This window comes from Podarcis melisellensis, assembly GCF_964234715.1.
Source record: "Podarcis melisellensis genome assembly, chromosome: 12".
In the NCBI taxonomy this organism is placed as follows: Eukaryota; Metazoa; Chordata; class Lepidosauria; order Squamata; family Lacertidae; genus Podarcis; species Podarcis melisellensis.
The window spans coordinates 26,788,593-26,810,196 of record NC_138544.1 but is presented as its reverse complement, the minus strand read 5'-3'; the positions used below and the strand labels follow the sequence as shown (position 1 = coordinate 26,810,196).

At 40.7% G+C, this 21,604-nt stretch overlaps 1 protein-coding gene across 1 annotated transcript; it reads left to right on the top strand.

Moving 5' to 3' along the window:
- Positions 1 to 1,103: 1,103 nt before the first annotated feature.
- On the top strand, positions 1,104 to 21,512 carry SP4 (Sp4 transcription factor). Its single transcript, XM_081883242.1, has 6 exons — positions 1,104 to 1,637; positions 2,242 to 2,333; positions 2,633 to 4,166; positions 15,342 to 15,573; positions 16,058 to 16,257; positions 17,701 to 21,512. The coding sequence occupies exons 1-6, from the start codon at positions 1,631 to 1,633 to the stop codon at positions 17,946 to 17,948; spliced, it is 2,313 nt and encodes a 770-aa protein (XP_081739368.1). The 5' UTR covers positions 1,104 to 1,630; the 3' UTR covers positions 17,949 to 21,512.
- Positions 21,513 to 21,604: the final 92 nt, after the last annotated feature.

Genomic DNA, 21,604 nt, shown 5'->3' with positions numbered 1-21,604 from the left:
TTCCAGAGTCTGTATATGAACCTGAAGAAATGTAAACCAGAGTGCCTGCTACACCCTTGTTGGAATTGTTATTTGAATTTCTTTATATTTCTGTCTTCTGGGTCTGGACCTTGCCACACCTGCTATAAACAAACTGAAAGAATATTCTAGATTTTGGTTGTTCAGAAATTCAACCTGTAGAGCAGGGATGAGGAACTTGCAGCTCTCCAGATGGTGTTAAGACTCCAACTTTTTATTAGCCTCAGCAGAAAGGATGACGGGAGCTGTATTACAACTTCTGGAGGGCCACAGGTATCCCACTTCTGCTGCAGATGCTTCCGACTGCTTCGAAGAAAAAAAACTGCCAAAATAACCATCATTCCGCACTCTTCTTTCCTTCTAAAGTTCAGAAAACAACAGCAAGGTTAACTCCCACGCTCGCAACCTGTAGCAGAGAAATGACAGCTCACAGCAAGAGATTAAGGAGCCTCAATCCAATCTAGGTTCAATTTGCAGCAAAGCATCTGTCTAGCATTGCGCACGCGCGGGCTCTCTCGAGCACTACACTTCCCCATATGCAGCGCGCTTGCACTACAACCAATCACAAGCCAGGGTTCAAGCCCCGCCTATCCCCCGCCAAAAATACTCCTCTGAATTCGTATCCTGCGAGGGGGGGGGAGCTGTCTCCCCGCGCCCCAGCAAAGGCAATAAATAAATAAACGGTCGAGGTTAGCTAAAAGAAGGTCTAATAAGGCTGCCAGTTTAAGGAGCGAGGCCTTCCTTCTGAAGGATGGGCGCCGGCAGCGGGCGGGCGGGCGCGTCTGCGGCAGCGCATCCTTCCCGCGCTGTCAGTTACAGGCGCGCGAGTTGGCTCTCGCCTCCCCTTTTCATTCGTCGCCTGGCTCTCCTGGACTTGTCAATCAACGGCTTCGGCGGCCGGGAGCGCCGGCAGCGGCTAGCAGAGGGGCGGATGGAGAACAGAAGCCTTTCGGCTTCGCCCCGCCCTTGATCCCGCCTCCCTTTCCCCTTTCGCGCGCGCAAATCTCCCCCCCCCACACCAAGAAATCCCCCCGCCACCTCACAACGGCGGTTAATAGCCCCGCTTCTTCCCCTCACCCAATACGCCCTCTAGCCACGCCCACCCGCCCCCTCCTCGCGCCGCCGCGAGCTCTTCTGTATAGGCCGGCCGGCCTGTTTCAAGGCGAGGGCCTGGCTCGTGCGGCTCTCGCGCCGCCCTGGCTCCTCCCCTTTCCCCGCCTCCCTTTCCGCCAGGCCGGCCGCCCTGCTCTCTCAGAGGCTTAAGCCTGCTTTGGGTTCCTTCCTCAGTGGGTGTCAGCCTAGGCCTCGCCGGGCCCCGCCCCTCCTCCTCCTCCTCCTCCTCCGGCGCCCTCGCTCTCCTCTCGCCCCCTCCCTCTTCCAGCTCCCAGTTGTCAATCAGGCGCTGGCGCTGAGGCCAGGCGGCGACGGCGGGAGGAGAGACGGGCACCTACGCCACAGCCCAGCGGCGGCCATTCGTGGAAAAATAGGCCGGCCTGCTCCTCCCAGCTCCGGCAGCGACCGGCCTTCTCGCCGCCGCTACACCCCCAGCACCCCGCCCTCCGTCCCTCCCCTCCTCCTCCTCGAGCCGCGCCTCAGCGGGCGTTAATGCGGGATGAGCGGTACGTAGCCCCCCTCCGCCCCTTCCCTCCCCCTGCCGCCGCCTCCGCGCGCCTTCCCGCTTCCCCGTCCCCTCTGGGTCCCTCTGTCTCCCCCGGTCTATCCCTCCCTCTGCCCCTCCTTCTTCCATCCCCCCTTTCCTTCCCGGCCCTCCCTCCCCGTGCACATCCATCCCTCCTTCGTTTCTGTTTCCTCCCATTTTCCCCTCCCTTGCGCCTCCCTCCTCCTGCCCCTAAAGCATCCTGGGCCACTCAGTAGCCGTAGATGCTTTAGGGGCAGGAGGAGGAGGAGGGCTGTGGGTGGTTTTCCGCCACCACCCCCACCTCCCCACCCGGCCCGCCTTACAGTCTCCGAGAGCAAGAAACCAATCAAGCCTCCCCTTTTTTTCTGGGTGTTCGCACGCCAGCCCCCCGTGGGCCGGGTTTCCCAAACCACGTTTTATTTTATTTTTATTTTTTAGGACTCCCTTTTCTGCAATAATAATAATATGGACTGAGTTAAGAATGGAGGGCTGGCGAGAATGTCCTGACAGATTTGCTCCTGGTTGCAGATTCAAAGTGAACAGCTATGTCTAATAGGTTGTGTGTTTGTTTTGTCTTTTGGTAGACCAAAAGAAGGAGGAAGCTATGCCCTCGGAGGGAGAGAAATCTCCTGAGGCTGAAAACAACAATAAGAAAAGCAAAACTGGAGCCTCTCAGGTAAAACATAGAGGGAAGCAAAGCAAGGCTTAATTACCTTCAGTTCATTTCAAGGGATACTGCCTTGTGGCTTATAGGATGGGTACAAGTCTTTATGGCCTAGACATGTTTGGGGAAGGGGCAAGTTTTCTTGGATTTACTCCAGATGTTTGTGGGGTGGGGTATGAAACCTTTGGCTGGATAAGCTATTCGTCACCATTTGTTCAGTTGTCATGTTTTCTAGCATTCTTTAATACTCAGGATAATGCTTTTTAGTTTGCAAGTACTATTTATCTCCTAATACACTATGTCTCTGTTAGGATTCTCAGCCTTCTCCTCTGGCTCTGCTGGCAGCAACTTGCAGCAAAATAGGGACTCCTGGTGAGAATCAAGCAACTGGACAGCAGCTTATTATAGATCCAAGCCAAGGTTTGGTGCAACTTCAAAATCAGCCACAACAGTTAGAATTAGTAACGACTCAGCTTGCTGGAAATGCTTGGCAGCTTGTTGCGGCTGCTGCTGCTCCTCCTACTTCAAAAGAGAACAACATCCAACAGGCACCTTCTGTTGCTTCTAGTGCAGCAAGTCCCTCCAGTAGTAACAACGGAAATGCATCCCCTTCAAAGACGAAGACGAGCAATTCTTCTGCGGCAACTCCAGGACAGTTTCAAGTCATACAAGTACAGAATCCAGGAGGTACTGTTCAGTACCAAGTGATTCCACAGATTCAAACGACAGAAGGTCAACAAATTCAGATCAATCCTGCTACTACTACAACTCTGCAAGATTTACAGGGTCAAATCCAGCTCATCCCTGCAGGAAATAATCAAGCTATTCTTACAGCTACAAATAGGACAGCTTCTGGGAATATTATTGCTCAGAACTTGGCAAATCAAACAGTGCCAGTCCAGATTAGGCCTGGTGTTTCTATTCCATTGCAGCTGCCTATTGCCGGCACTCAGGCACAAGTTGTAACTTCATTGCCTATAAACATTGGGGGAGTGACTCTAGCATTACCTGTAATAAATGTTGCTGCGAGTGGTAGTACTGGACAGGTTACACAGTCCAGTGATAGTGGAGTTTCCAATGGAAATCAGCTACTGTCCACACCTGTCACAACCACTGCTGTTAGTACTATGCCAGATTCTCCTTCTTCCACTTGCACAACTACTGCCTCCACTTCACTTACAAGCAGTGAAACTTTAGTAAGTACAGCAGAAACAGGCCGGTATGCAAACACAGCAACAAGTTCTGAGTCTAGTGCTGAAGAACCTCAAACAGCCACATCAGAAACAGAGACTCAGAACTCTAGTCAGTCTAATGGATTGCAAAATGTGCAGGATCAAACAAACTCACTGCAGCAGGTGCAAATAGTAGGTCAGCCTATTCTGCAGCAGATACAGATCCAGCAGCCACAGCAGCAGATCATTCAGGCTATTTCTCCACAGTCTTTTCAGCTTCAGTCGGGACAAACTATTCAGACAATTCAGCAGCAGCCTTTGCAAAATGTTCAGTTACAAGCAGTGAGTCCAACTCAAGTTCTCATAAGAGCACCAACTTTAACCCCATCAGGACAGATCAGCTGGCACACAGTACAGGTCCAAAATCTTCAAAGCCTTTCAAATCTTCAAGTACAAAATGCTGGATTGCCCCAGCAACTAACCATTACCCCTGTATCTTCAAGTGGTGGTACTATAGCTCAAATTGCACCAGTAGCTGTTGCTGGTACACCAATAACGCTAAATGCTGCCCAGATTGCTTCAGTGCCTAATCTTCAAACAGTAAGTGTAGCCAACTTGGGTGCTGCAGGTGTTCAAGTGCAAGGAGTTCCAGTCACCATTACAAGTGTTGCTGGTAAGTGCTGTTAAGAATATCCTTTAGTGATGGTATTGGTGTAATGATAATATTTAACTATGATATGGGCATTTCTGCTTTTAAGTCTCAATAGCAAAATAGTAGATTATATATGCTCAACATTAACAATGCCTACAAAATACCGATTCCTTTTTGCTTGCACTAAATTGACTGCTGGAACAGAGGGTCCCTGGACCATCAAGAATGTGTTTTTGGGTGATGCAAGAGCCTGGGTTGGAAATGGGGAAGCCCCAGTGTCCCAGCGTAAAAAGTCCTAGTATGTGTGTGGATAACACAAGTGGCAACTTGAGTTTCAGCTATAGAGTGTAAGAAACAGCTTACAGATTGCAGTACTAAAAGTTACATTGGCTTCTGCTCAACTTTTGTCTTTCACCAACAGTTGTGGTTGGCAGCTCTAATTATTCTCATTATTTTAGCTGTCTCTTGTGAATGGGTGAATAAATGTGTACATGGTTTAAGTCATAAATCACTACTTAAAAGTCTTGATTACAATGCCCACGTTGGAATGTGGCTATATCCTGCAACTAAAGAATAATTGAATGTATTATTAACTGAATTAATACGTACAATGTGTATGTTCATCTAATGTTGTTCTGATTCTGTTCAGGAGCCTGGAATTCACTATGCAAACTGACTGCTTATTTGATTCTCCGAGGAAAAGTTGCAGATCTTTTTTTAAACCACCAAAACAGAAATATAAATTATGTTGTAAGATGTAGAAACACGTGTGCAAGTTAATGCCCTGTCAAAATCAGTTGGAATTGCATACGATACAACTTGTATGTAGGATTGTAGTGTCTGAAACTTCGTAAAATTAGTTAATTGTTCCTAGTGCAAGAAAATTGCTATGGCAAATAATAACTCTGCTAGTGAATGAAATGAATTACAGTGGTACCTCGGGTTACATACGCTTCAGGTTACATATGCTTCAGGTTACACATGCCGCTAACCCAGAAATAGTGCTTCAGGTTAAGAACTTTGCTTCAGGATAAGAACAGAAATCGGGCTCCGGTGGCGCAGCGGCAGCAGGAGGCCCCATTAGCTAAAGTGGTGCTTCAGGTTAAGAACAGTTTCAGATTAAGAACGGATCTCCGGAACGAATTAAGTACTTAACCCGAGGCACCACTGTAAAGTAAGGTATTGTTCGTAGAAATGGAACACTTAACGTATTGAATAATGGTTTGGCCCCATTTCCAACTTTAAAAACAAGTAGGTATAACATGTATGGAGGGTTGGCATTTACATGCCATGTAAATCACAAAAGGTATTTCTCAAAACCAGTTATCCCCACCCCCCTTGAATAAAGGAATGCTTAAAGAATTGCTTAAAAGTAGCATTTCTCTTCAAGTGTGTGATACCTGAAATAAACCTCAAAACTTGTTTCACTTTAAGGATATTCAGAGATAAAGCTTGTTCCATCCTTGCCTTTCCCTTCCCTTGCATGCAGCAAAAACAAAAACAAAAAAACATTTGTGGTTTATTGGCAAATATAGCTGGTCATGTTGGCATAATTAGTCAGGTTACAATTTGGAAGTTTCTAAGTGCCATGAGGGAGAGGCAAGGGAAGGAGGTAGTGCGTAAGCCCAAAGCTCATGCCATGGCTTATCATTGTGTTTCAGTCATCCCAGTCTGTATATAACTTGAGTTTTCATCTGGAGGTTGGGCTCAATTCTGATATATGTCCTGGAGACTTAAGTATATGTTGCGTTCTGACAGGATGTAGTTGTCATGTCCTGAATTTTATAAAGGGAAGACGAATAAGTGGTAGTGGACACTGAATTGTTTACTTTTATTTCTCACTGAACCTCCTCCCGAGATGTTTGTCTTCTGATGGGCAGGAATGTAATTGGGAGGAAAAGTTTTGGGGATACATTTCTTTTAAAGGATCCCCTTTCCCTTTCCTATGCTTTTCAACAGCATCATTGAATAACCTCATCCCTGTTTTATAGGAATGTGGCAACAACCCATATCCTGCTTCTGTCATGTCTAGTTTGCCCCACAAGCTGGAGAATCTTTGAAAACTGATCTCTTTCTCTCACCTTAATTTATTGGTTGTATGGATTTGACGCCTTGCTGAATACGTATGGTGTGCATTATATAATACTTAATATTTTATTTACAATCACAAACCTGGCTCTGCTGTTTCCAGGGCTTTTTTGCTGTGCACCATAACAGTAAGTGAAAAGTAACTGTCTTGATGTATGAAGTGAGAATTGTAGACAAGTTGTACAGAGACTGTATAAACAGCTGTTTCCTCCCCACAGAACTTCAATAAAACATTACAAACTTGGTTCCATATAAGTTCATTTGTAGACATAAGCTGTAAATTGCATCCTGGTGTGCCATGTTGGGACTCCTGGTGTGTAGCTTCAGCGTACCAGGCTTCTTTCAGTGCACATATTGGTGATGGCTGCCAGTTCCTTTAGTGTCAGCAATAACTTTCCACTACTTCTCCCCCCCCCCCTTTACTCCCTTGCTAAAACCATGTAGATTTAGTCAGAAGTAACAACCTTGGTCTCTCACATACTTCATTTTTAAACCATGGTGGGACCAGTGTTATTGGTTTAGTAGGAGATGCCCATCTGTAGAATAAACATAAGAAGAGCCTGCAGGATGAGTTCAGCGGCCCATTTAGTCCAGCATCCTGTTTTTAGAGTCGGTTTGAAAGTGTCTCTTGAACATAGAAGACCTCTGGTAAGCGGCCTCTTTTTTGGACATAATGACCATTATTGTGTTACAGCATTTCCATCTTGCCTAGATAACATAGGAAGTAGCAAGGTGGTAGTAGATACTAATCTCTTAAGGACTCCATTTATCACTCTTCAGTAGTGTACATTATATTAATTAATGGTGAGGAGTGAGCAACTTTATGAATTCCTTATATATTATGGCCACCAGCCAACACACATGGCTGGTGGCCATAATACATAGTCCCATCTTTCAAATTCATTCCTACAGGACAAGCACTAGATAGTTTCAAGTCCTGGCTACACATTGACAGAATGAGGTGTTAGGAAGGATTGTGCAAGTGGATAACTTTTGTTAAAATTACCACACTAGCTTTACCAAAAAAAACCCCAAAAAACAAAAAACCCCAACCTCTATACAAATAGAAAACTAGCACAACAGCAAGCAGGCTGGATAAAAACCTGGTATCATCCAACAGAATCCGAAGCGACAGTCAACCTTTACTCCTTGTAATTCTGCTACCTCATTATTCGTATGTGTAGATGACACTCAAGACAAGGGCTTTCCCACTTTCTACTCACTTAAACTTTTCTTTATTTTGTGTTTAAGTCCTCTGTTCAAATTGCAATGTGATATTACATATTCTAATAGGAGGACTAATTATGGTTAATTCAATGGTGAGTCAAACCACCTAAATTAGTTGGTGAAAGTGATCCAGAATCATCTCCTTATGAAGTGCAAATCTTCAACTGGAAATTATTTGAAACTAAGAGAATTAGCTGAAAGATGTAGTTAATTCCCATGTTTAGCACAGGCATTCTGTTTCAGAAAATGACCTTTGTTTAGCTATTATCTGTTTACCCAATTTTAATTCCCCTTTCCCCATATACATTTCCTGTGCTTTAAGTGTGGAACTTCAGAAAATTTAAGCAATCACTGATGCAGGCAAATATCAAAGTTTTAATCACCACCTTTTATTACAAATATCACTAGGTCTATATGTGTATGTTTAACAAGGTTTTCTACTTTGTGCTTAATATCTCAGCCCTGAAAAGTTCATTTTCACTGATTGATATAACAGGGCATCAGCTTACTTATGATTATTCATAAACAGAGTACATAGTAGCTCTACTACTATTGTTGATCAAATTTAAACTTTAAGACAGGACTGTTTCACTGTTATGTGTTAATGTTTGTATAGATACTTTCTTTTTGTATGGTTGCTTTCCTTCTATAACCTATACTGTTGTCTGAGTTGGATTATCTTGCTGCCTAGGTACTGAGAAGAAGAGTTACCATATAGCTATTCTTCTGTAAGAAACATGGAAAACAAGGGGCCTTGGAATAGTGAAAAGCACTAAAAATATAACTTTTAAAAAATAAGCCATTAAAAATCTTATCTGTCTCAATTTAGAGCCCCAGACTACAGAACCTAATTATTTCATGTGAGCTGGTTCGCATTATATTGTAAGCCAAACTATGGTTTACCAAGACTGTATGGGGTCCTGGAGAGGAGCATGTTGCCACTTAGCTCCTCCCTGGTCTTTTTTTACTGCTGCAGTAAACCAAGGTTTAGCTTAGCATGTCATCCATACTGGAATGAGTGGTTTTGCTCTCTCCTCACCACGAGTTGTCACCACACCTTGGTTACAGCTCATGGTTAGCTTAACCATGAGTTCCAGTTCAGATGACATGCTGTCAAACCTTGGCTTAGCCCAGTGTGGTGTTACAGTGAAAAACAAAGTTGGAAATTATTCTATGTGTGCAAGACTGCTTTTTTATGTGGTGTCAGTAAGCCATAGTTTATTTGCCATGCCATTATCCTCACTAAAATTTCATTAGCTTTGTACGGCACAAATGCTTGACTTCAAATTTCTCCCCTTCTTTTTTTCCCTTCCAAAAATAGTAGCTGTGGCAGACCATAGCAGAAGTTTGCCCTCCTGAGTCAAAGATACAGCTAGCACTAAAGTTCAGCTACTAAAGGTTAAACTTAAAATCTTTGGGAAACATTGAGCTCATAAATAAAGCTCATATCACTGAGGCACTTCTAAAACAGACTGTCTACTGTGTTTAATAACACAGGGTTTAAAGGCAATCCCTTGCTACTATTTATTATCCAAGCAGTTACCTAGCTCATTGGAAAAACCCTGTTGCTTTCACTGAAGATATGTGCACAGTTGGGTTGTATGCTAGAACTGGACTTGCTACTGCTGGTTTTCAATATTGTATTTATACTTCGGGTCACAGCTCAAATTCTTTAAATCAGACATTTTAGCTTGCAGCTGGAAAAACGTTATGGCTCCAAGTACTCCTTGGCCAATTAGATTTTATTCTTTTCCCAATGTTTCATCAAAAAGGCTTTTCATTTCAGAGCTTTGAGCCTCTGTAAAAGAATTCCAAATAGTTTGTATCCACCCAGGCTGAGTCAAGGGATGGGTAGACTTGGTATTGTCAGGTTATAAATCTTCAACTGTAGCATGGGAGCAGCTTTTACAGATGAGACATGGTCTCTTGAGTCTCAGCAGTAGGATAATAAATTGTCTCAACAGTACTGGTGCTGTGTTAGAACACTGAAATGCCAGATGAGCTGAACAGTTCAATTACCAGTTTAATTACACTTTACTTAGAGAAAGGTGCTTACCTTGGTGCTATATCTGGTATACATTTTGACTTTAGGGGATACACTTTTCACCAAGTCTTGTAATGTATCACAGTCCCTTAATATTGACAGAGTAAAGGGCTATACTAACACACAATGCTAACCAAAAAATGTATGAGTGACATGCATTAGAAGGTTGGAACTGTGGCCTGGCCCCACTTTCACACATTTCCTCATGTGTTCCAGGTTGTCTGTACAGAAGGCAACTTACATAGGGTTCTGATCACATCTTTACCTGGAGATAATTACAGTTAATTTATACCACTTTTTGACCCAAAGGCTGCAAAGTGGTGAACAACATATTAATACAAAATAAACACTAAAAGTATAATAAATCTATCATCAAAACAATATAAAAAAGCAAAATCAAAATACACCATACATCACACTGTATATGCGTTAGGAATGCCAGTTAACCCTGTGGCAAAGAAACAGAAAAATCAGCAATCAAGGCACCTCTTATCTCATACCAAGTGTGTATAACCCTCCTGTCTCACTCAGGGTGTGGGGCTGCAGACAAGTTACACCAACAGGCTTTCACCCTGGGCCAGAAACCACTTCTCTCTCCCACTGTAGTTAACTAGTCAGTAGACAAAATACTTATCCGCTCAGTGTTATAATAACCAGAGCCTGGAGGGGGGAAAAACTTGCCATATAATACTTGTTCCCCTCCTGTCTCCTATGGGGGGCGGGCAAGATCCCCCAACAGCAGGTGCTCACTGTGAAGCATCACAACTTCCTTCTCTCTCTGCTACTGTCCCCAGAAACAGGTAATAAACACTCCACTGTTACATAAGACCCTAGCTTTGAAAAAGCACCAGACCAACAAACTCAAAAAGGAGGTGCTGCCATCACCTTTAGTATCATCTTTTCAGGGTTGTCTGGAAAGGGGTGGCCTGCCACACTGAATACTGAGGAGCCCAGTCTTTGGAAAGAGCCACAGCTGCCCAAATCTTCCTTGTCTCCGTCCTAGCAAGCTGGGCTTTGTTGCAGCGTGTTTTCAGCTAGGCAAGGAAGGTTGCCAGGAGTGGGCAGGGGGTAGAGTAATTTTATAAATAGAGGCCACACCCATAAGGGTGAATGTGCCTAGGCACCTGTGCAGATGAGATTTCAAAAGTAGGCTGGTAGTGGGGCCAGTCAGTGCCACTTTCTTCTGTACAGAATGAATGTCTTCACAGAATCGGTTGCTCTTACAGTTTATGCCTATCTTAGGGGAATCTCAAGATCTGCCTTGTGGAACAGATGGCACTAGCTCTAGGTGGTTTCTGGTTTCAGTATGAATTATCAGTGCAGGCACTGAATTCACTTGGAAATGAAAACAGAAACATCCTCAAGAGTATCGAATGCAAGAGCAAAAATTGACCTGGCTTCTCTTTACTCTCCAAGTATTGTATTTCATGTGCAAAATGTCAGCATCAATATGAACATTACCTGTCATTTCCCATGAAAATGGAACACTGGAAAGTTTTTAGTCAATCCTGTTCTGAACAGATGGAACCAATCAGAGATTTGGTGGCAGAGTGTGCATCTGTGGGCAGCACCCATCCCCCATATTCTTTCATGTTAGCTTAATGTAATGTAAGCTTGGTGCTAATGTACCTTAATAATGATAATAACAATAATAACAATATTTACTATGACTTTTATTTTATTTGTACCCTGCCCATCTGACAGGGCTGAAGGATCATCTTACATTATATGTAAGTGGGTGTGTAAAAATTGGGTTTTCTGCTTTTCTGTTCACCTTTTTGTAAATAATGCTATTTGTATGGTAAATGTATATGTATATATGTCATTCTGCTGGCGTGTTGTAATGTGCTATTTGATTGCTGATCATCTTGAAAGTGGTGTGGGTTTCAATTTCAAAAGGAAGGGCCAGATATACTATGGTGTTGTGTTTGGTTTTTTTTTAAAAAAAGGAGACCAAAATAGATAGACAACTGAGTTAGGGAAGTATCTTATATATTGGGTAATAAATTTTCAAAGTAAAGTGAATAGAAGATTTAGTACTACTGTATTTAAACTTGTGTTTTTATAAGAACTCAGGGTAGGCAACATCAGTTTACAAATAAATCAGTTGTTTGAATTAAAAATATATGCTTCAAAACACGTGCTTAGTGACATAGCTCTAGCCATCTAAATCCAGTGCAATAGAAAAGCCTTCTACCATGTCCAACATCCGTTGACCATGATTTTTGAATAGACAATGCTGTGTATTCAATCTGATACTGAGTGTGTTTAGCTTTCAAAGCTTCTTAGTTAGGTCTGTCAGCCCTGTGTGACTCATTCACAGTAGAAGTTAGCATTCATCTATATGGTTTGTTTTGAGGAAAGGATTGACCCAGGTACAAGAGTAATCTTGTTCTCTTAAACATTTTTCCTTCAACATAAATTCCACTAAAATAGTAATTAATTTCAAGTGATCAGGGATCAGGCAGATTGAGAAAACAGGTTTTTCACAACTTTTTAAAATGAGGGTGAAAGGATTCTCTCTTGTCGGTTCAGCCCAAATTGAAGCCTTCTGATTCCAGCCTGGCTTGCAGTTGCAAAATTTGCTCCAGCTTTCTAAATTGATCTTCACCATCAAACCATATATCTTTCATGTAATCCCATACAGTAGTAAGCTTTGTGCCCAGGACATATTTCTTTGAGCATGCCATGGTCTTAAAGGATCATAAATACTCACCTGAGAGTGAAGTAATCTCTAGATGATCCATTTTAAACCAAGGACTGTTTCATAAATTATTTGAGGTCTCCCCTGCCTTGTCTTCCAAGAAAAATACTTCTCAGTCAGTCTTGCTCACTAGAAATATAAAAAAAGAAACTAGAATGATGAGTCCTCCTTTCTTCAAACAGAGCACTGGTGATGACAAAAAATGAGCCTTTTTTCAGAATAAGAATAATTGTACCTTTCCTTTCACAGCAAGAGGTAATACAGGCTTTTGGAACAGTGCCCTCACTTTAGGTCTATTCTGTTTTGCTGTCTTTTCAACATAATTCTCTACCAAACCTACGTGTGATTGACTAAACTGAACCAGCCCACCAGTAGTGCCGATAAAAGTCCCCCCTCCCCATATGTTGCCAGTCTTGAGTCTGAAAAATTAGGGGGAGCTGACAAGCACCTGTTAATTCACAATACGTGGCTCATGGGCCATATTCAGTGAAGCATGTTGTGCAGGCATATTCTGTATTGACTACAACCAACCTTAGTGACCCTTTTCTTCAACGTATCCATTAATGTTGATTTTCCCGTGTCAGTCACCAAGTTTGGAGAGATTCTTCTGGAGTTCTGTTGCAGCCTGCTCTGGATTTAATCATCTTGAATGCTTTAGTTTTACCTGAGACCTTCGGGTATAGGGTGGTACAGTGGTACCTTGAGTTACAAACACCTCAGGTTACAAATGGTTCAGGTTACAAACTCGGCTAACCTTGAAGAGTTACCTCGAGTTGAGAACTTTGCCCCAGGATGAGAATGGAAATTGTGTGCTGGCGGCATAGCGGCAGCAAGACGCCCCATTAGCGAAAGCACGCCTCTAGTTAAGAACAGTTTCAGGTTAAGAACAGACCTCCGGAACGAATTAAGTTCGTAACTAGAGGTACCACTGTATATGAATTCAATAAATAACAATAATGATGATACCTGCATAGTTGGCTGTACTATTTCCCACCTGTTTATCCAGATCATTTATGAATACATTTTAATACAGTGGTGCCTCAGGTTACATACGCTTCAGGTTACATACGCTTCAGGTTACAGACTCCGCTAACCCAGAAATAGTGCTTCAGGTTAAGAACTTTGCTTCAGGATGAGAACAGAAATTGTGCTCCGGCAGCGCGGCAGCAGCAGGAGGCCCCATTAGCTAAAGTGGTGCTTCAGGTTAAGAACAGTTTCCGGTTACATACGGACCTCCAGAATGAATTAAGTACTTATCCCGAGGTACCACTGTAATGGGTTTTACTTGTGTCTTGCTTGTGAAATTAAAACACAGTTCCATTAGGAAGATCAAAGGAAAATGAGTTATTTTGGAGAGCAGTGACTTTAGCAGTAGTCGTACCTTGGTTTTTGAACAGAATGCGTTACAGGAGTGCATTCAAAAACCAATATGTGGCTTCCAATTGGCTGCAGGAGCATCTTGCAGTAAATTGTAAACTGCACTGGATGTTTGGCTTCCGAAAATCGTTAGAAAACCGGAACACTATTTTCTGGGTTTTGATCGTTCGGGAGCCGATTTGTTTAGGAGCCCTGAGCTCCTTTGGGAGAAAGAGTGGGATATAAATTCAACCAATCAGTGTTGGAGAGGATAGTCCTTCATATGATCCTATCCTCAAGCCATGCGAGGCTTTGGTAGTCATAACCAGCACTTTTAATTGTGCCCAGAAATGAACTTTTAGATGTTCACAAGCCAATCAAATGACTTCCTTTATTGGAAGTGTTCACTAAACTCTAAAACTGCTGCAGCCTTGTATTCAACATTGAAATTTGAAGCTGATCCCACTCGTTTCCATACTGCAGATTGTATTTCTGTTCATAAATGTCCTGGAGGGATGAGCAGTGAGCTAGCCAAGTTTGCTAATGACACCAAATTGTTCAGGATGGTAAGAACAAAAGGGATTGTGAAACACTCCCAAATGAACTATGTAAAGGAGGGGAACAGGCATAAAAATGGCAAATGCAATTCAATGTAAGCAATTGTAAAGTGGCACACATTGTTTGCTTATGTGGTCTGAACTAGTGGTGCCTTGATGAAAATGTCAGCCCAAAAAAGCTTTTCTAGAAGGGAGAAAATTTGGTGCACTCCAAGAGATCTTGAATCTTCCAGAAAGTTCTGATGGCTGGCCTTGGAAATGAGGAATCCCATATTATTATTAAATTACTATGTTATTAAAACTGTGTATCTTGTATTATCTACAACTTTTAAGGTGACTTAACATTATTAAATTTACAGAGAGCAGTTGAAGAGCAGCAGGTATAGACAAATGCAACAGGTTTTATGCCCACAATTTCATTTATTTTTACACTGTACTACAGTGTTCGAAACTACCATTGTTCTAGGCACATTTTGCGACAGGGAATTTAATTAGCGTGAGCAGTTTCTGAGCTCTGGGCGCAGTACTGCGCTTAAAGATTTCAGATTAAAACTGCAGAGTGGAAGGAAAGGAGGACTTTTTTCTGCCTCCCCACTTCCAGCTACTGTCTGAAGACTGGAGAAGAGACCCTCTTAATAATATTGGAGGTGGGGGTGGGCAGGGGAAGGACTAGAAGACCACGTGAAAAATGAACATAATATTTTAGCTGCAGTTCATTCATTTTCAGCTTTGTATTCTTGTTATAAAAAAGCATGCCTAGACATTCCGTTGTTGTGCCCATAACCTAGGTTTAAGGTGCCATTTCGCTCCTAGCTTTCATATCTCAGTTTCTAACACTGCTGTACTGTACTCGTACCAACTTTTACAGTAGTGACTTCCAACAATGGATTCACTGCCCAAATTGGTAACTAGCTGCAGCCATTCTGGCAAAGTGCCACCCTGGACAAGGAATTCAGCAATTTTGTAATCATGAGTTCTCCCTTAGCGTTTGCAATTAGTATGACATAATTTGCAAGCCCAACTGTTTCCTTTTATATTAAAAAGGTGCTGGGTTTATTACCTTTTGGGAGAGACAGTTCTTCCAGCCCTAAAGTATTATGCATATAAATAAATTTAAGTGACTTTTTCTCCATCTTACATTGGAATGAATATGATATTGAAACCATGTTGTGATTTTACTGTGATTAATTAAAGAAGTCACGTGTATTCTTATTTTGCAGGTCAACAACAAGGACAGGATGGAGGCGTAAAAGTACAGCAAGCTACACCAACTCCTGTCACTGTAGCAGTAGGAGGCATCACAAATGCAGCCATTGGTGCTGTTAGTCCCGATCAGATAATTCAGGTGCAGTTGCATGAAGCCCAGCAAGCTTCTGATCAAGATGTGCAACCTGGCAAAAGGTTAAGAAGAGTTGCTTGTTCATGCCCTAACTGCAGAGAAGGAGAAGGAAGGTAAATCCCATAATAGCTGTAAAGTGCCAAGCATCTCAGGGCCAACGGTGATCCTTTTGCTCTTGCATTTCTGTTCCTGCTTTGAACACTGAGTAGGCTGTTGTTTTAAACATTTTTTTTCCATCTCATTAAAAAATCATTTCCCAATGATCTTTAACCTTTTTACATGCCCACAACATATGAAAAAAAGTTCCCTCCATTTCCAACACAAATGTGATTCTGCTTTATACATCTTAGCCAGTCTACTCGACTGTTCCTGTTGAAACGGGCCAGGATAATTTGTTTCATTCAATAATGTTTGCAACTGACCTGCCATGACCGTCTCAAGTCACCTTCCCCTGAAAGCAGGTGTTTGTGACTGGGCTGTTGCAATCTGATAGGGTTCAGGGTGGGGGTTTTCAGGAGTAGTTAGATCAAATTGTTTTTCTTAATGTGTTTTACAAAATTGTACTTTGGTTAACCATTAGTGTTTTGTGCTTGGTAGAAGCAGTAACGAACCAGGAAAAAAGAAGCAACATATCTGCCATATTGAAGGTTGCGGAAAGGTTTATGGGAAAACATCTCATCTCCGGGCACACCTTCGCTGGCATACTGGAGAAAGGCCATTTGTATGCAATTGGATCTTCTGTGGGAAAAGATTTACAAGGAGTGATGAACTGCAGAGACATAGGCGAACCCATACAGGTCAGTGAATAGTTTGTACAAATGCTTTAAAGTGTATTTTATACTTTATAATATAATTGTGCTACAGGTATATGCATTCTCATTTTAAAATGACTATAGAACTTAAAAGTGTTTCTCCTAATCAGAACCTTGCATAGGTAAGAATGCTTTCTTTTATCTTTCCTGAATCTTCTAACATTCAGAGGTAGAAAAATTTTTCTCTATCCACTTTTTGTGCCACATGGAATTTTATAAACTTCTACCTAGTCAATTCTTACACACCTGTCTTCTAAACTAAAAAGTCTCAAAGGCTGCCAAAGTCCCAAACTCTGAAACACTTCATCCCCTTGATCATTTTGGCTGCCATTTTTTGAACCTCAATGCCACTTACTAGGACGAACAGGAAGGGCAAGGCATCAGCAAGATTGAGGCAGCATGGTCATACTGCTGAGAGAGGCAGATTGATTCTGCAGATGAATTAATATGGCTCCAGCCTCACTGCCGTCTCATCCTCCCTGGTAAGCGACAGTGACACTGTTGCCTGGAGGCTGTTAACAGTTCTCTCCCACCAGCTTATGTCCAGTGAGATTACACCTACAGGAGACTTTCTTCTACAGAGCACAGTGATCAGTTGGTTAGATAATGGGTGAGATAATATCTGCCGTTTACTACTCCCTGAGACAGCTGGGACCACTGTCTCCTGCAAGGATGTGTCGACCATATCCTGGACCCAGGAAGCTCAATTGACAGTACAGTGGTACCTCCTGTTATGAAAGGGATCTGGAGGCCCAGCTGTATCCCGAAAATTCTGTAACTGGAGGAATTTTTCTGCGCACGCACGCGGCGCTGCAGAGCACTTCTGCGCAAGCAGCAAACCCACTTCTGGGTTTCCTGCGTTCGTTAATGCAAGTTACTTTACCCAAAGGTAAGGTAACCTGAGGGTCCTCTGTAGTTGATATGGACAACATTTACCATGTTAGGCACTCTGGTGGTCTCTTGAAGTTTTCATAAGTGCTTATTTTCACATTCATGTCTTTGTAGACCAATGGAAACATCATGTAAAAAAGGGTTACTTGAATCTGTTCACAATGCTTGCATATATCAGTACACATTTTTAGTGTGAGAAAAGTCACGTGTAAAGGTTTTTAATTGATTTCCACATGATGAAAGAAAAACATCCTAAATCTTCCAGGAAACTCATAAAAGTAGCAATTGCTGCAGATAGTACTAGCACGTTAAACTAAATTCATGTATGGGTACACATGCATGTACACCAGTTGTTTCGCTGTGTGGCCCCATAAATTCATGCTTCTGGTCTTCAAAATAATACTTTTAGGAAGACAAAATTAAGACAACATAACAAGTTGAAATTACTGTAGCTATCCTGCTGATTGTAGCCAGATAATTGTCCCATAATAGAAAAATTAATTACTGAACAACTCGTTTTGTTTTTATCCCCAATAGGTGAGAAGAGATTTGAGTGCCCAGAGTGTTCTAAAAGATTTATGCGAAGTGACCATCTCTCCAAGCATGTCAAAACACACCAGAACAAGAAAGGTGGGGGAACAGCCCTCGCTATTGTTACCTCAGGTGAATTGGACCCTTCAGTTACTGAGGTACTCGGATCTCCAAGGATTGTCACAGTTGCAGCCATTTCTCAAGATTCAAACCCAGCAACCCCTACTGTTTCAACAAACATGGAAGAATTCTGAAGGAACATTATTCAAATGCCTAGAGTTGCACTTAAGTTTACATACCTTTCAAGATACGAAAGTGGGCTGGTAAAAGTGTATTACAGAACAGGAAATCATGTAGTCAGTCTTGATTTCTGTAAGTATTCCAAGTTGGAGGACTAGCACAGGAAGTGTACTTTCTATAACAAGATTAAAAAAAAATCAAAAATAAATACAGGGCCAATTGTCATAGATAAATTATGGATACAGCAGATGAAGAAAAGGTTGCTTCCACACTGGACTAATTTATGTAGCTATATCACGAAAATGATTTTAATTGGATTTTCCTTCTCTTTTCACATTATATGTAAATGTTTGTTGTAACAACAAACAGTACAAATATACAACAGGGTGTCTGTTGGTTAGGGTTGTTTTCACATGAATGTCTCTGGAATTTTCACAGGAACTTTCTTTGTTCAAACGGCACAACAAAAACGCATAATAATCTAGTAAAGATGAAAACTTTTTGTTTCTTTTTGGTTTGTGAAACATATAGTAAACCTGGCCATCTTTGGTCGTTTTTAAAAAATAATTCAGATGGCAGCATGTTACATGGTTCTGAGGTGCACCTCAGATAATTTTGGCCACTACATTATAGTAGTGTGTATAATGACAATCAGTAAACACAAATTATTCTCTAGGAGAGATAAAGAGATCTATAGAGCCAGTGTATACTGTAGCAAATATTAAATCTTAGAAATATATTGACATAAGTTTTAATTAATTTCTATGTAAAAGTTAAATATAGGAACCTATGTGATAAGTCCTATATTTTTAACACATCCCATTTCAAGACATGGGTGATCCATTGCTAAGCCTTGGTTAACTTCATTTATAAAAAGTGTAATTTAAATATTTAAATTTTATTAGAATACTTGGAAATGGTGGGATATAGGATATTGTAGTAGACCTCATGCACCAATATCAACCTTTCGTCAGTAGCAAATACTGTGGTTATTATACTGAGTTTTTTAGACTTTGACATAACAGCCAAAGAAATGGATGAATACTTTCAACCAAAAATATGAATCTAAATTAACCTGTTCTGTTTCTTTCATTTCAAAAACTACTGTCCAGGATCCAAAAAGCTACTTTTGGCTTGTCCAAAGGCACACTCAGTAAGGTTATTTGAACTGCAGGCCCTTGTGCCTTATCAGAAATTCCTTTTGAAAATCCCCTTGGTATCAAAAGCAGCTTGCTATATAGCATTGGGGGTTGCTATTTGAGAGGCTCAAGCCATAAGTCCCTTTGGAAGTATAGAGGTGGTTGCAAGTGTTGTTTTGCTTTGGTTTTGTTGTTGTTTCTTTTTCTTTCTTTTTTTTTAATCCCATCAAAATCTTACATTCTCCCCCCAGTAGATAGGCTAGCAAACAAAATTATTTAAATATTTTTGTTGGATCAATAAGTTTAATTATTCAGAAAGAAAACATATTTTAAAAATATGACTTCTGTATATTGGTAGAGGTAAGCTATTACTTCCTCAGTATGCATTTTAAGCCATTACAGTTCAAAAAGCACCAGTTTGTTTTTTGTCACGGATTCAGCTGTAGTCACTGACTACTAGTTAACAACTTGTCACCCTGGACAAAGATGCATATTCCAGATGAGGCTCACAATGCAGGGATAGGGATGCACTTCCAGATAAACAGCTGCATCCATATCGGCTACACATGCAAAAAAAATTTTTGTGTGTAGCTCTGCTTTTCTAGATTGGGGCATCTGTGCAAATTTGAGTATACAACAGAAATATGGCCAAACATATTTTGGAATTTAAAACATTTCCCATAGACATATATATTATATTTTGCAAATCCAACGTTTGGTAAAGATCACATGACTTTCTGGTTTTTATGTTTTTACACCAAAATATTTTGATGATGGAACTTGCAAGTACAGTGCAAGAAATTAATGTGTATCCTTTAAAAATTATGATTTATGTTTTTAACCTTATATAAACTATCAGTTTTGTGGCATTGCATGCATTTTTAAAGACAAAGATCTACCGTTTTGTACTATGTACACAGGGATGCCCAGTGTAGTGAAATAGAAGCTGAAAGTCTTTTATACTTTCCACTTACATACATAGTAAAGAAAACAATTTTACACATTTCTACACTGTGGTTATAAGTGAAAGTTTCTTAAACCTTTTGTAGGCATTTAACAAGTATTTCCATTTTAGTTGGGTTTTTATATATTATTTTGTATATTTTATTTAAAATATTTTCAGCTGATTTTATCTGGCTTTAAAACCTCAGACTCAATTTGATGATACATTTAATACAGATGACCATTAAGTAATGCTAATTATTATTATTTTAGCAGATCAGCTGCAGCATCAAACACATATTTTATCGTTAGGCTTCACAATCAGTGCTATAAAAGTAAAGCAAATAAAATGTTCTTAAAGAATCATGTTTAACTTAGTATTTTATTTTGTAAACAGAAGGTATGAGTGCTCTGCACAGCTGGTAAATATTCTTTTTTGCATATTTTATGTATGCAGATAGGAAATGGAAATTATTTTTTAATCTGCAGCAAATCCCTATTACAAGTGTATCAAAATTTGGTTGGCATCACAGAATCTTAATATAGATTAATCTGTGTTAGCAGGTGCACTTACTATTCCTGGAATTGGAAAGGTTTTAATAATCTGTTCTGCATACCATTCTGAGTCCACTTTTCAGTCTTAGAAGGATCGTAAATTTCAATGTCCTTTATTTGACTCAGTGGGATGTAACTTGTATGTAATAGGGCACAGATGTGCAGTAGTAGCTTATTTAATGCCACTTCACTGTTCATTCCCTTTGCCACCATTACAAGGTTTTGTTTTATCGTACTTATCAGTGCAAAGTGTAACTATCATGGTAGAACTCCAGTGTTGGAATAGGTTTTTTCTTTTCTTTTCAAAATGCTTTCTTGGGATAGGGTTGTGTATGTGTTTCCTGATTACATTAGAAATTGGTGTTAAGTCATTATTTATCACACTGTTTCATGAGAGAAGTAATAAAAGTGTGTTATTTAGAAGAAAAGGTTTATTTGTTAAACTTAGGTAAGCATGATGTTTGGGTCCTATTTTTCAATTTTATAACTGTTTTATTGCAACAATATTTGTATTTAAGTCTCCCATTTCTAATGCCTTGTGATTTTTTTATGCATGTCACTAAAATGTCATCCCGCAAAAATTGATGTGCAGCATAGGGTGTTAAATCTACATAAAGATTTTGAAACAGAAAAAAAATAGTTGGTGGTAAAATTGTAAATGTTTTGCAGAAAACCTTATAAAAAATTTTGTAGTAATATTTCACTTGTAAATTTTTTTGTAAGAAAAAGAGGGGGAAAGGGGGTGGGGAAGACAAGAAACACCCATTCTAGAATCTGCAAATTAATTCTGCCAGCAAAGCCTCTAAGGCATTAATTTTTACTATGCTAATTTGTATACATTTTGTGTGTTTTTGTGGATTTGAAACTAAAATTGTGTAGACGTTGTTGCCTGCAATAATACTTTGCAAGTAACCTATTAAAATTCTCTTGAGTTTGAATGTATGTTTATTTAAAAAAACTTGTATTTATTTATAATATTTGTATTGTGTGTACTAATTTAAAATATTTGAGTCCTATTTCCACTCAGAGACTCA

Excerpts from the sequence above, each read along its gene's own strand:
- SP4 (XM_081883242.1), top strand. Across the intron at positions 2,334-2,632 it reads GCAAAACTGGAGCCTCTCAG|GATTCTCAGCCTTCTCCTCT; the intron begins GTAAAACATAGA and ends TGTCTCTGTTAG. Across the intron at positions 16,258-17,700 it reads ACATAGGCGAACCCATACAG|GTGAGAAGAGATTTGAGTGC; the intron begins GTCAGTGAATAG and ends TATCCCCAATAG.